Here is a 14,326-nt window from a genome sequence, read left to right on the forward strand (position 1 = left end):
AATGCTTATGCTGTATACGTAATCATGGGGTAAGGACAGAGCACAACTAAGGTCCCAAAAGCAGAAGCAGGGATTGAGGTACCTCTGAGCTGCTATAGGAGTGTTCTCTAGGGAAAAGCCTATAAAAGAAAGCAAGATAGGGAAGGGGCAGGTGGGGAGCGGAGCAAGGTCATGGTCTAGCCTGTATCTCATCCTAGAGAGGGATATCTGGATCATAAACTGCATCCCAGGGTTGTTCCCACCTGAAGCAAGGAGCATAGCCTTTTCTATAGTCTCTGTTTATCAGTCCATCGTTGGGCTGCCCCTTAGGTGGCAGTGGCAATAGGGGTTGGGGTGGTGATGTGGGTACAGATGGAGCAAAACCTCCCAATTGCCCAGGGAAGGGGGCAGCTGGAGGCAGTAAGCAGCCAACACTCAGAGCAGGTAGGGCCAGAAAAAAGAATCTGTGTGAGGGTGCCAACAGCATTCTCTACAGAGGACAAGTAATTATACCAGACCAAACAAGGTACTTTGTTATTTTGTCCAATTTACCCAGATCATAATGGGGAGTGTGACTAGTTTACTAGAGTATCTTTGATTTTGAAATGGGATGAACTATCTTAAAGAGCAAGTAGGTCTTTTGACTATGACCTGACTTTACCAGGACTGTATCATGGAACAGAAATAGTTTCTGCCCTCAGGAGTTTCTGTCTGATGCTTCCGTATTGTGAGGATTCTCCTGGCCTGTGTGGTAGAGGACATCTGACCCTGGAAGGACGCTCAAATACCATTAAGGAGCTGATAGTCCAATTAAAGTGAGGTGCAGGCTTGAGCAATTATTTGGATAATTTGGCATTTATCCAGATGATCGGCTCTCAAATGAGGAAAACATTCAGGCTAAGCTAAAAGTTATTTCACAGGGGTTTTCACAAGTGCTCATCTGCATCTGAGTCTGATTTCTCAGCTGCCTCGTTGAGCCAGGTTACAAAATAATCAAACGTACTAAGTGTGATCAGCATCTAGTGAGAGGACAAGGGCCTTTCTTACCCAAATGTAGTCATCTAGGCAGCAGCTTTACTAAAATTGACCTGAAACAGGAAAGCTGCATGCTTGGATCTCAAATTACAATTTGGTATTTTTAACAAGTCACTAAGCCTTTCTTTATTGGTAAAATGAGTATGCTATTTTTCAGCTTACTGCCAAAACTAAGAGATCCCATGTGAAAGCTTTTTTAAAGCCTGGAAGTATTTGTAGCAATATCAGAAGTGTTTTGTTGTTGTTAACTAGTATCCATACCGAAATCTTGTAGAGAGCCTCCATATTACCAGCAAACCCCATTTCTGTGATTCTCAAATTTTGCTGATTACAGTCATCTGGGGAGGTTTCTAATATCCTGATGCTCTACCATCCTCCATATCAACTAATTCAATCTCTGGACATGGGACCCAAGTGTGATTCCAGTGAACAGCAGTTTGGGAACTACTGCTCTAATTGATCAGATCAGAAGGCCATTACTTTTTCAGAGGTATTCTCAGACTTTACCACACACCAGAATCACCTGAAGGACTTGTTCAAACACAGATTGCTGAGTCCTACCCCCAGAATTTCTGATATAGTAGCTGGGGTGGGGCCTGGGAAGCTGCATGTCAAACAAGTTCCTGGGTGATGCTGATGCTACTGGTCATAGTTTTGAGAACCACTCTCCTAAAATAGGAAATTTATCCCAGGTTGCATGTGAGTGTGTCTGTGTGTATTTAAGTTGAATACAATCTACCTAGCAAATCTTCTAATTTGGATCAAGACTCTGAATCTGAAGTCAGTCAGTAGAGCATGCGACTCTTGATCTCAGGGTTGTAAGTTCAGGCCCTTTGTTGGGCATAGAGTTTACTTTAAAAAGCCAACTGAAGGGAGACTTTGAAATCTGAGGGGTAAATACTATGACAATTCATTATTATGAGTTCACCCAAGAAAATGTCTTCACTGAGCTAGAATTTAAAATGTAACTCAGGAATGCAGCCCAAGGTATAACTGAGCAGTGATATCATATATTATCCTAATACTAAAATCTCTCAGTCTTCTGTAAAACTGCTGTGACGCATTATTCATTCACAAGTCCACAGTTCTTTGTCTTTTGGGGTTTTTTTAGGGGGCAGAGAGGAGGGGCAGAGGGAGAGGAGGATCTTATGCAGGCTCCACACCCAATGTGGAGCCCGATGTGAGGCCTGAGATCATGACTTGAGCTGAAATCAAGAGCTGGTTGAGGCGCACCTGGGTGGCTCAGTCAGTCAAGCGTCTGCCTTCAGCTCAGGTCATGATCCCAGGGTTCTGGGATTGAGCCCCACATTGAGTCCCGCATTGGGCTCCCTGCTCAGCGAGGAGTCTGCTTTTCTCTCTCCCTCTCGCATTGCCCCTTCTGCCACTTGTACGCTCTCTCAGGCTCTCTCACTCGCTCTCTCAAATAAATAAAAAAATCTTAAAAAAACAAAAAACAAAAAAAAACAAGTTGGTCTCGTAACCTACTGAGCCACCCAGGCACCCCCAGAAGTCCACAGTTCTTTACCTAAATAGATATCCAATAAATTCTCTTACATTGTAGAACCAGGAAGAAAGTTTGAATCTTTTAGCAAAATTACATTTTCCTTTTACCCACCAGTGAGAAATAATGCTCTTCTTCCTTCTGCCTACCATATTGACATGTCTGCTTTGGCTTCCAAAAGTTCACTCTATTGTACCAAGTCTAGTAAGATTGTTTCTTACCCTTCCATATTTGACTTTAGCCGTATTATAAATGCATTTGTTACTTTTTATCTTTTACCATTATCTACACAGGTCTTTCTGAATTAGTGAATCAATAAATAAATGAAATAATTATTTTTTCCCCTCTACCACCTTCTAGCAACAAATAGATTCTATTTTGGTAGTTCAGAACATATTAGAATTGGTGTTCAAGAGGATTTAACAGTGATTTTCAAACTTTTATGCATGTATAAATTACTTAGGGACCTTGTTAAATTTAGATTCTGATTTCAAGTCCTGGATAGAGCCTGAAATTCTGCATTTCTAACAAGCTCCCAGGTGATCACCAATGCTTCTGCTCTGGGAATCACATTTTCAGTGGCAAAAATTTAAAAATTGTAAATTTTCAGGTCCCTCTCCTGGTGGGTAGAGTTTAGGATGTATATATACACTTAATAAGCTCGTCTAGGTGATTCCTACGATCAGTTCACTTTAGGTGCCACAGGTCTGGAATCTGCTTTGTAAATCCCTTTGGTACCCAATCTTAAGCTATCAGAGCAGAGTAGCTTTCTAACTTACAAAAGCTGGTGGTAGTTGGAAAGCAGAATAATGACTAGGCTGTTCTCTTTTTATCACCACTGTACATACAGTTAATCCATGTTTCCGTTGTTGAACCCAGTATTGACAGAAGCTCTGTCAATCATGTGAGATGATTTCTACCAGAAATAAAACATTTGCACAAGCAACATTCCAGCTTTTTTTTTTTTCAACATCAGCAGACAGTGGTTCTTCTAGGTTCCTGAAGGAATTAATTTTATACCTAATGTAAGGCAGGTTGCTTTTAATGAAGCCTTTTGAATGTGGTTGAAAGTGAGCATTGCACAAAGGCAAAATCTGTGTTCTCTTTCCATGCTAAAACCCCTTCAGTAAGGAGTTTTGGAGGGAACATGATAAGCAAGAAATCAGTCACTGCTGGATAACATAAACATTGCTTATCCACACTGAAGGTTTCTCTTGAGCCTGCATGTCTAGGGCAGGGCATGTATGACTGAAGCTCTTAAGACTACTATGATATCTTGACTCACAGAGTCTTAGGGAACAAAATAAAACAATCAAAGGAAATGCAAGGGTGTCAAAATTCTTATCTTCCCAGCCCTGGGTTGGTTGTTTGAGAGTGCCTGGGGTAGGAAAGAGGAGACCATGGTACTGCTTCATAGAAAGGCTCAAAACTGGAGAAAGCTGAACTCCCAGGGCCCACTTGACCTGTTACCATCCCTTAAGAGTGTGTTTGGGGGAAGTGAGGAAAGGAAGTTATTTGCTGGAGCTACCTCCTACTTATAGTAGCTGAGTCTATGTATCCTTCTCAGCTCAGTATTCATTGACTTCTTGTTGGTAACTTGAAATTGGCCATGATGGAAATATTTACACCATAGAAATTGGGGAGCACTAAAAGTTAAGTTCTTTGATGTTTTGTTTTGAGAGTCATTCCTTAATCTGCCATCACACCAGATGGTTTCAGAGTAGTTTAAGAGTATAAACAGCCCAGATTGTTTTTCTTGGGTAATTCTACTTCATTATACTAAGGCCCAACTCCAGAAAAAATGGAGTATCCTGTATACAGGCCAGGAAGTCCCAGAAACCATCTACAACCCCACTTGGAGGGAAGAAAGGGATGTGGTATCCAGGCAAAGCATCAGGAGAAGAGAATTTTCTGTTTTGAAATGAATTCTGAGTTCTCTTCTACAACATATGTTTATTCAACAAATACTGATTAAACATCTACTTTGTGCCAAACACTGGGCTCGGTAAGGGATATATAGATCCATAATACATAGCTTCTGCCTTCAAGGCACTGATGATATAATGATCGCTAATAACAAATGCTACCATGTCTTAACCACTGAAATTCTAGGATTCTCTCTACCACATTCTAATGACTCTCTTTTGTTCATTCAACAAACATTTCTACCTCTTAACAAAGTTACAATCAAATAAGGCATTACAATACTATACACTACTTGTCTAACCAAAGACATGGATCTGTATGAGAGTCTAGGACATTGTGCCAAATGTAATAAAATATTACTAATTTGAACTCATACAAGGAGGTCAAAGTGATTACAGATATTTAAAAATGCATACTGTCTTAAATAGGGTAGCTCAAAGGTGGTTAACAAGGGTTTAGCAGCTGAAGCTCTTAAAACATGTAAGAATGATTTTTAGTCAACATGTTAATTACTAGATAAGATATATTGTTCTAAAATGGCTTTAAAATGTTTTTCTTGGAATAAGAAAAAAATTTTCCACCCAAGTCTCCACAATTAATTTTTGGCTTTTCAAACCTTTTTTAAAAAGAAAAAGGCTAAGCCTGGTCGTACTTGTTGGCAGAGAAAGTGTTGAGAGATCTTGAAATGGTTCCTGTGCTCAAAAGTATTTGTCAGTTACCATAGTGCCTGAAATGCCAACATTAAGGAACTATTTTCATCTATATCTGAATGGATGAGATACCACTATTCAGCAAAAAAAAAAAAAAAAAAAAAAGAACTAACTGTTGACACACAAAACTTGGGTGGATCTCAAGAGCATTAAGCTGAGTAATCTCAAAAGGTCACATACTAAGCAATTCTGTATATAAAATGTTCTCCCAAAATGACAAAACTATAGAGATGGAGAATATATTAGTGGTTTCTAGGCATTAGGGAGAATTTGGCAGGAGGGAGCTGGATGTGGCTTTAAAAGGGTTGCAAAAGAGAAATCTTTGTGATGATGGAATACTTCCGTTCTTGATTTCAGCAGTAGTTATTCAAGTCTGCATATGTGATAAAATAACAGAGAACTAAAGACACACATTGTACCAATGATCACTTTCCTTATTTTGATATTGTATCATGCTCAGGGAGGGTATAATCACTGGGAGAAACTAAGTGAAATAAATATACAGGACCTCTCTATCTTTGTAACCGTACATCTATAATTATTTCAAAATAAAAAAAAAATTGTTTAAACCAAGATGAATTGATTGGGCTCTAAAAAGTGCTCTTATATTTCAGCATAAAGTCCCCTAATAATGGTGGTGGTGGTAGTGGAAATAGCAGAGAGGAGGAGTAGGTATGAAGCAAATATTGGGCTAAGTACTTAATATACAATACATGTATTATTTCATCTGTTCTTTGAAACAACCTTGTGACTATAAATATTATTACTTTTGTTTTACAATAACCTTCCCAAAGGAGCGGGAACTATCGTGGTAGAGGGAGACCCGGGTAAGCAGGGCATTCAATGAATTGGATCAAACAAGCAGGGCACAGGTATGAGGAACTTAGAAGGGACACATTGTGCTGGTAGTAGAATAGAAAAATCTTACTTCAGAGTTTTGTTGTGAATATCATCCCTGGTTAGAAAGGGCTGATTTTGAATCCACCATTCTGAAATGAGGGACCTAGAAAGAAGATTCCCACTGTAACCAGCCTTCTAGTTATCTACCCAGCAAGCCAGAAAAACCTCAGAGTTTTAAAACTCAGATACCAGCATTATCTCTGCAGTGGTAAAAATGTGAATGAACGCATTAACTCTAGGTTTATTTTTATAGAATGATGAGCTAATAGTTAAAGATAATAGATAAAGTTTAAAATAATCTGGACTTCTGAACTTCTTTTTTTTTTTTAATTTTATTTTATTTTTTATTCTTATGTTAATCCCCATACATTACATCATTAGTTTTAGATGTAGTGTTCCATGATTCATTTTTTGTGCATAACACCCAGTGCTCCATGCAGAATGTGCCCTCCTCAATACCCACCACCAGGCTAACCCATCCTCCCACCCCCCCTCCCCTCTAGAACCCTCAGTTTGTTTTTCAGAGTCCATCGTCTCTCATGGTTCGTCCACCCCTCCGATTTCCCCTGCTTCATTCTTCCCCTCCTGCTACCTTCTTCTTCTTCTTTTTTTTCCTTAACATATATTGCATTATTTGTTTCAGAGGTACAGATCTGAGATTCAACAGTCTTGCACAATTCACAGCGCTTACCAGAGCACATACCCTTCCCAGTGTCTATCACCCAGGCACCCGACTTCTGAACTTCTAAAAGGGCCAAACTGAATAGTCTCCATCCACTGGCAATGTTGCCAGTGATGTTTCTACAGACCAAGTGCAATCGAACTGCATGCAGAATTATCCTTTCCTCTTCAATAATAAAAATCACACTCGTACATTTCCCAGATGTGACTCCCTCTGCACATCTAGTCAAGGAGTTATCATCCTTGCTCTCTCTCTTGAGAAATGACACTAAGTCACAAAACTTTTGTTTTCAAGGGTTCTGTTAGCCACTTTAAATACCCTTGACATGTGACCAAGAGTCATTTAATTCAGTAAAACCAAACAGTTGAGAATTACAGAGAGAGCTTCTTTTAGCCGGATGCTTCTCATAGATCATGTAATGTTAATGGATTAAAGATCATTGATATGGTAATAAAAAGTTGCATTTTCCAAATGGAAGAGGTCTTATAACATGACTCGTTCTAACACTGAGAGAGCAGTGCCCTCTAGTAGTTGATGTAAGAAATATTATCCTCTAAGTGCATTAGATTTAGCAAATGAGGATCCCCCAGTATCTGAGCGACTCTCAGACTCAAATGGGTAATTTGACAATTGGTTTTACCTTTTCTGAGCTATTAAGAACCTACTGAAGTTTTACCTTCAATGTGTACTAAATTTTTAAGTGCCAGCAAAGGTTGGGTTCTAATAGTGCTCTCCTGGGGACCTTACCAATAACTTTTAAAACCTACTTTCTCTGTGAATGTCAAATTTAACAGGCTCCTTTCACTTAAATACAAGGTACAGACCAGAAAAAAACTCCATTCCATACACTTAAGGGCATCTTAGGTACAAGAGATGGTTACAAAATGGCAGAATGTTAAGAAAACCATTAATGGGTCAAGTATTCACAAACTGATCAAGGTTTGACAATTTTGTCCTAGAAAGCACTGCAGCTTAATGTGGAAGCTGATAGATTTGCAGGGTTAAATAACAAAAGAAGTAAATTCAGCAAATTAAGTAAACTAAGGGAAAAGATTTGAATTTATAATTCCATTTTTATTAGTGAAAGATATTCAAAACCACTCATCGCTAGGATACCCACAAGACGATATGCACATAAACAGTATAGTAAAAATGCTTCTGAAACTGGAAGGTGTGTTTTCTGTCTTCTCTGTGGCTGATATCATGCTATTTCAAATCTCGTAAAAGCAATATATAGTTTTTTGACAAATACACCCATGTGTTGTGCACAGTTTGATTTATGTAAACTCATTTCAAATGCAATTGCCGAATTCCTCCTGAACAGATGAAAAATGTCTGCCTAAAGTGATAAAAATGTGTGTGTAGAAAGATACAGTTTTAAGAAGGGATTTTTATATGATACAGATTTCTAACTATTTCACAAAATACTCTTTTAAAAACTTACAGAAATTTGATTTTTTTTTTACATTAATATGCCAATTTTCAGGTGTTTACTTAAGATGAGAATGAGTCTGTTGTGCTACAGAAACCTTTCTGTTTTGCATATTAACATGTATGGGAGTGGTAAACGGGGGAATGACACCAATAGAACATAAATGCTGGCTTTGTTCATGTATTTCACACATGGCAGCAATCAAACACAGAGCCCACTAACTCAGATCACCACAGTATCTGAGGCAAAACTATGTTGCCCACCATTCCCCTCACCTACATTCTTCCTCTTGGCTTAGTTTGACCATGTAACATGGGGGTGGTGATGGCATGGTTCTCTTGAGTCTTTCTGCAGATTTTACTTTGTTTCAAAGTCTTCCCTGTTTTACTTGTTTGCTTGAGTTTAGCAATCTCAACTCTTCCTTCTGTCTTTCGTCAAGCTGTCTTCACACACACACATACATACAACTCACACACACACGTCCTGTATTTTTTGTAGTATTTATTAGGAATTTCACTTGTCTTTTTAATCATGCTAATATATTTATTCAAGGGGTGATCGGGTGCTTTTTTTTTTAGTGTGGTGTTACATAAATATTGAGTAGGTCTGTCCTGACCCTATCTTTCTCATAATCCTGTAATTTTTATTACGTGATTTTGCAGATCATACTAGGAATACATTTATCTCATTACAGCAGAAACATCTGTAACAACTTGCATGTTACTTATTAATTGCACTTATCATTATAGAATTATGCTCTGAACTGTAGACTCCCCTCACGAATCCAAGGCACACAGATCAAGATATCAATTGCCTACTAAACTACTTAATTTCACCTTTGCATAGTAAAACCAGCTCCAGTCATACATTGCATCACCCCTTTAAAAAGTAACCTTCCCACTTTTATTTCTTTCTAGACAATTACTGAAAATATTTGCACAACAAATTACTTAATAAAAATTTGACCTGCTTTCACTGAAGCTTATTTTTGTTTTATTTTTTTATATCACTAGTACCTGGTTTGGTGGCAATTAAGAAATCGACTCCCATTCTCCCTACTCACGTACATACACACTCACTTTCTGTCCTCCTTTAAGTAATTTGTGGTATTTAAATTTCACATTCAACGTGATCTAAAATCTTAAATTCTATTAGGTCAAACTGGGAGTCAGGGATTTTAAATATAGTGAAATTGAGATTCTAAGAGATAAATCCCTACTCAAAAGAGATCCTAGATCACATTAATTTAATTAACTCAGAAGAAAATGAAGATTTTTTTCAGAAAGGCGTCTTTTAAATTCCTTCCAAGAGGATACATATATGTATGTTGTTTTAGGAAAGCAATAATTCTTTAACATTATTTTCATATAACCGCCTGAGTTATAAAATGAATTTTAGAGCACTCATAGTGAGCATGGAATTGAGTTTTCTAAGAGCAAGCCCCAGTTTATCCTGCTTGAGCCAAGCACTGCATTAGGCAACAGTAACAGAAAGCTGGACAAAGCCCTTGTTTTTAAGGAGAAGCTCAGAGGGTGATGATATAGACATTTCAGCATGTTCTCTCATGGAGACATGCACAGAGTGCTAAGGGACAGAGCAGAGGCAGAAACTGTTATCAAAGAGGAAATGCTTTAACCTACATAATCAGAAAAATGCCTTGTGGATTTTCTTGTTTGTCTTCTTATGCTTCCCTGAAATTTTAAAATTTTTGATTCATTTGAATGTGAAATAATTTTTAAGAGTCCCTCAGTAGAGTGATGGAATGTTCTATACCTTGATCTTCATAGTGTGGTATGTCCAGTTCATCAGCTGTACACTTGAAACTGGTGCATTTTACCATATATAAATTATACCTCAATTTTTCATAAACCCATCAAAACATACAGTGCTACTCTTTTTACTTTAGAAAAAATTTAACTTCTTCCCTTTGATGCCCGAGGCAACAATAAATGCATTGTAGAAAGAAAAAGGTCGGGGTTTTTCTTCCATAATAATTATTTTATTTTCTGTATTCTCTTGCAGCTGTGGGTCCGGATTTTTCAAGAACCCTCTTAAAAAGAGTAACTCTTGTCAAAGTGGGAGGTGAAGTTGTCATTGAGTGTAAGCCAAAAGCTTCTCCTAAACCTGTCTACATCTGGAAGAAAGGAAGGGACATATTAAGAGAAAATGAAAGGTACTATCTTGAGATATTTTTAATAGTTGATTAATCTATAATAATTTATTTGTCTGTTATTAATAGTTCTAGAGGGAGGAATTTACTATCTGCTGTTGGTGGACTACATGTTAATCAAAGACCTGAAGTTTTGGAAGAGGGTGGTAAATTAGCTGGTTTCTATAATCCTTCTTGTTATTAAGATTCTCCAAAACCCTCCCTGCAGAGAGAGATTGCATGATCCAGTTGACTGTCAGAGATGCTCAAAGGTGAGCAGCTAGAAAAACCTTCCTTAATTTTAGCCTAAAATTTATTTGCTGATTCACCCACTTTTCTCCACACTACTTCTTTTTGCTTAAACAAAGAAATCCAGTGTGTCTTTGCTAGGACAACTTCTCAAATATTTGACAATGGCTATTATGTCTCAATAGTTTCTCCTTTTTTTTTTTTTTGAGGCTAAATATTGCTAATTCCAAAACTCATTCTGCATATAACATAGTTTTGATTATTTTAGTGACATCCTTTTGAAACAACAGTTTTTTTCTTTCTGACATATAAACTCTTGTTTATTTCCTTTTATATGTGAATTACATTTAGAATGCATGCTGTTTATACAGTGTAAATATATATATGGGTTGTTTGGGGTTTTAGGTCAAATTGCACCAAATGGCAGGTATCTATAAGACCTTTTCTTGGCTGTCACCCCTATAAAATATCCCCCATCCCTTTCTGTAATCTACTCAATCTGTTGGAAAATGGTAATTATGCATGAGTCTATGTCACAGCATTTACTAGCTGTATACATAATGATTTTAATTGATGCTAAAGGTCAAGTACTCAAAGATGCAATGTGGAAGCCTGTAAAAATGTATCCGTATCTACCCTTTACACCTGTACACCTTTGGATTTGCATATGCAAATTAGATCCTTGCACTGATGATGTCCTTATTAATGATTTTTGCAAACAAACTTGATGCGGTTTATAGATGGTGTATTTATACACATATTAAATTCATAATATATGTCCCTTCCTGATCTCTGTTATATTAAGGAAGCAGTATATTTCACTGAATATTGGCATGGTGTTCAAATTTGGAGCCATACTTGGAGCTTGAGAGCACAGGTTCTTATTTTGTAGCCTCAGGGTTTATTTCCTATTTTACCTCAGTGTTTCCCAGAAGGTGGTATGTAAGATTACTTTTAATAATTATGTATTTACTTTGTTTATTAAAACACAATTGAAATATAACTAGTATGTACCACATGTAATGCTTAGACTAATGGTACACTATAAATTTTTAATTTAACAATGATATAACAAAAAGTACTTTAAAATAATATAGGTAATAGACATGTCAAAATCCATGAATGAATGAAGTTAGAGTAACATTACTGTAACGAACAACCTGCAGTGATTTAAAACAAGTCTCTTTGTAATTCACACTGCATGGGCCTCAGAGGTCTGCAGGTTGCTTTGCTACCCTCAACAGCCAAGGCTGGTAGAGTAGCACCCTCCAGAACATCAGGACTGCAGAAGCGAAAGAGAGTGGCCAGACATGCCACTTAAAGCTTTTGCCCACAAATGAAACATTTCATTTTCACTCATGTTTCATTGGCCAAAACAAGTCACATGTTTCTTCAAAAGTTCACTCCCGCAAGGAAATACGATCTTAGTATGTGTCTAGAAAAAAAGAAAAGAAAAAAGATAACCTAATATTTTGAACAGTATTAACGACTACTTACCACGGCTATAACTTAACCATTGTGACATACTGATTAAATTACCTTTGGGAAAGTGGTATATCAATATCAAGAACTCTATCTAGTAAGTGAATTTCATTGATTGTTTCTACCACTTGACTTACCACAAAACTTGTCTCTCTCCAGTTTTCATTCTTTCTCCTACTGATTTGATTAATAGTGTTCACATATTGCTTCAGCATTCATACGGCACTAAAGATGTATGCAAACTGAGGAAACTCCCATCATTATCCAGGTCTTGCTATTTATCACCTCCACCACCAGAGTCACCAGGCATGACCCAAACTATCAGTATTAGCTCTTCCTTCTCCACATGGATGCTGTGTTCTCGCAGCTCTGCTCCTTCTTTCTACCTCACTTAGACTGTATTAAGCAGACTGATCTGGGTAATTTAAATGAGTCCCAAAGCTGGCCAGGTGTAATATAAAGGGGAATGATGGTGTGCCCCTTCCAAGAGAGGCACCTGCCTCTCAATTCTAGCATTATTGCTGCCATATCCATATGGTGCCTCCTATCTTTTCATTCTTCAAGAGAAGCTAGAAATCTGGGCTTTTATTTGAACTCCTTTAATTTTTAAATGTCAGCAACTCATTTTTGTTTTAATTCTAATGTTATTACAACATGGGTCATACACCCATAGACCAAGTTTACTCTGTGAGTCACTGGATTTTAACTTCTGAGAAAGATATAAACTCAGTTGTACATATCATAATTTCTGAAAAGTGTGAAAAATAGGAAAGATTTTAATATTTTCTCACTGGCAGAGAAGAAATTTTGCCATTTTTCTCCCTTTTTTTCTGGTAAAGGAGAAAGACAATTAAGTGGATAAGTGAGCAAAACAATTCATGAGTGAAAAATTTTAGAACTCCTATTTTAGGAAAAGACTGACATTTTTAGACCAACACAAAAGGCAAACTTCTTTGTGCCCAGTGCTGAGTTATAGTTTCTAATATACTGACTTATTAGCCCTAATTATCTTTTGAGATGTGGAATCTTAAGAATCAAAGAGCAGGGGCGCCTGGGTGGCTCGGATGGTTAAGCGTCTGCCTTCGGCTCAGGTCGTGATCCTGGGGTCCCGGGATCGAGCCCCACATCGGGCTCCCTGCTCGGCGGGAAGCCTGCTTCTCCCTCTCCCACTCCCCCTGCTTGTGTCCCCTCTCTCTCTGTCTCTCTCTCTCTCTGTCAAATAAATAAATAAAATCTTAAAAAAAAAAAAAAAAAGAATCAAAGAGCAGGGGCGCCTGGGTGGCTCAGTCGGTTAAGCATCTGCCTTCGGCTCAGGTCATGATCCCAGGGTCCTGGGATTGAGCCCCGCGTCAGGCTCCCTGCTCAGTGGAGAGTCTGCTTCTCCCTCTCGCTCTGCCTGCCTCTCTGCCTACTTGTGCTCTCTATCTCTGTCAAATAAATAAATAAAAATCTTTAAAAAAATAAAAAATAAAAAAAAAAGAATCAAAGAGCAAACCTTTAACCTTTGAGTAAAAAGTTATTAATATCTTAATACTGGTATAAACAGTGTTTTGGTGAAACAAAATTTTATGATCAAACACCCCTTTTAAGTAATGTTCTCCCTAGAGTCTATGTTCTGACCTACTTTGCCAAACACAACTTAGTACATGATCTTTAACTTCTTTTTTAACTAAACAACTGCCTACAAACGAATTTACAATAGAAGTATATGAAGCAAGTTTTTATCTTATTTAATCATATGGTGATATTGTAGTTATCCAGGTGGATATAGACTGAGAAAGACTGGTTTAATGTTAACATGTAAACTATTTAAAAATATGGTTTGTCATGCCTTTAGAAATTTAAAGCATATTCACAGTAGCCTTCTCTATACAAAGCATCTAAATGAAAGATTTAATTTTTAACTTTTATAGCTTTGTAATTGTGTACATAAAACATTTATTTTTCTCTTGTGCATGTTTCCAGCTACCAGAGTGTAGGCAATAACAGATATTTAAAATAGGTATGACCTGTCACAAAGCCCAAGTACTTGAGTTGTCAGGAAACACCTATTGTCACCATCAAAGCAGCAAAATTATGTGGATTAAGTGAGCAATTAAGGGTACTAACTGAATAAGAATAATAATTTTGTTTACTTTTAGTTTCTAGATAGAAGGCATTTGAAGCAGATGAGATTGAAGTTGATCTATTAGAAACAAAACATCAAAGTACAAAAGTAGCAGAACCATTGATAAAACCTAGGATCCTAGAATTATAAGGAGCCTAAAACCATGTTTCAACC

General features: G+C 37.4%; 1 protein-coding gene across 1 annotated transcript in view; it reads left to right on the plus strand.

Moving 5' to 3' along the window:
• LOC102734275 (contactin-4) overlaps positions 1-14,326 on the plus strand; it is an 805,863-nt gene that overhangs the window by 685,375 nt on the left and 106,162 nt on the right. Inside the window, exon 12 of the mRNA XM_081805865.1 lies at positions 10,188-10,338. Coding sequence (XP_081661991.1) covers positions 10,188-10,338 — 151 coding nt within the window. The remainder of the gene's footprint in view (positions 1-10,187; positions 10,339-14,326) is intronic.

This window comes from Leptonychotes weddellii, chromosome 1 (assembly GCF_054177405.1).
Source record: "Leptonychotes weddellii isolate Sample4059 chromosome 1, ASM5417740v2, whole genome shotgun sequence".
Lineage (NCBI taxonomy): Eukaryota > Metazoa > Chordata > Mammalia > Carnivora > Phocidae > Leptonychotes > Leptonychotes weddellii.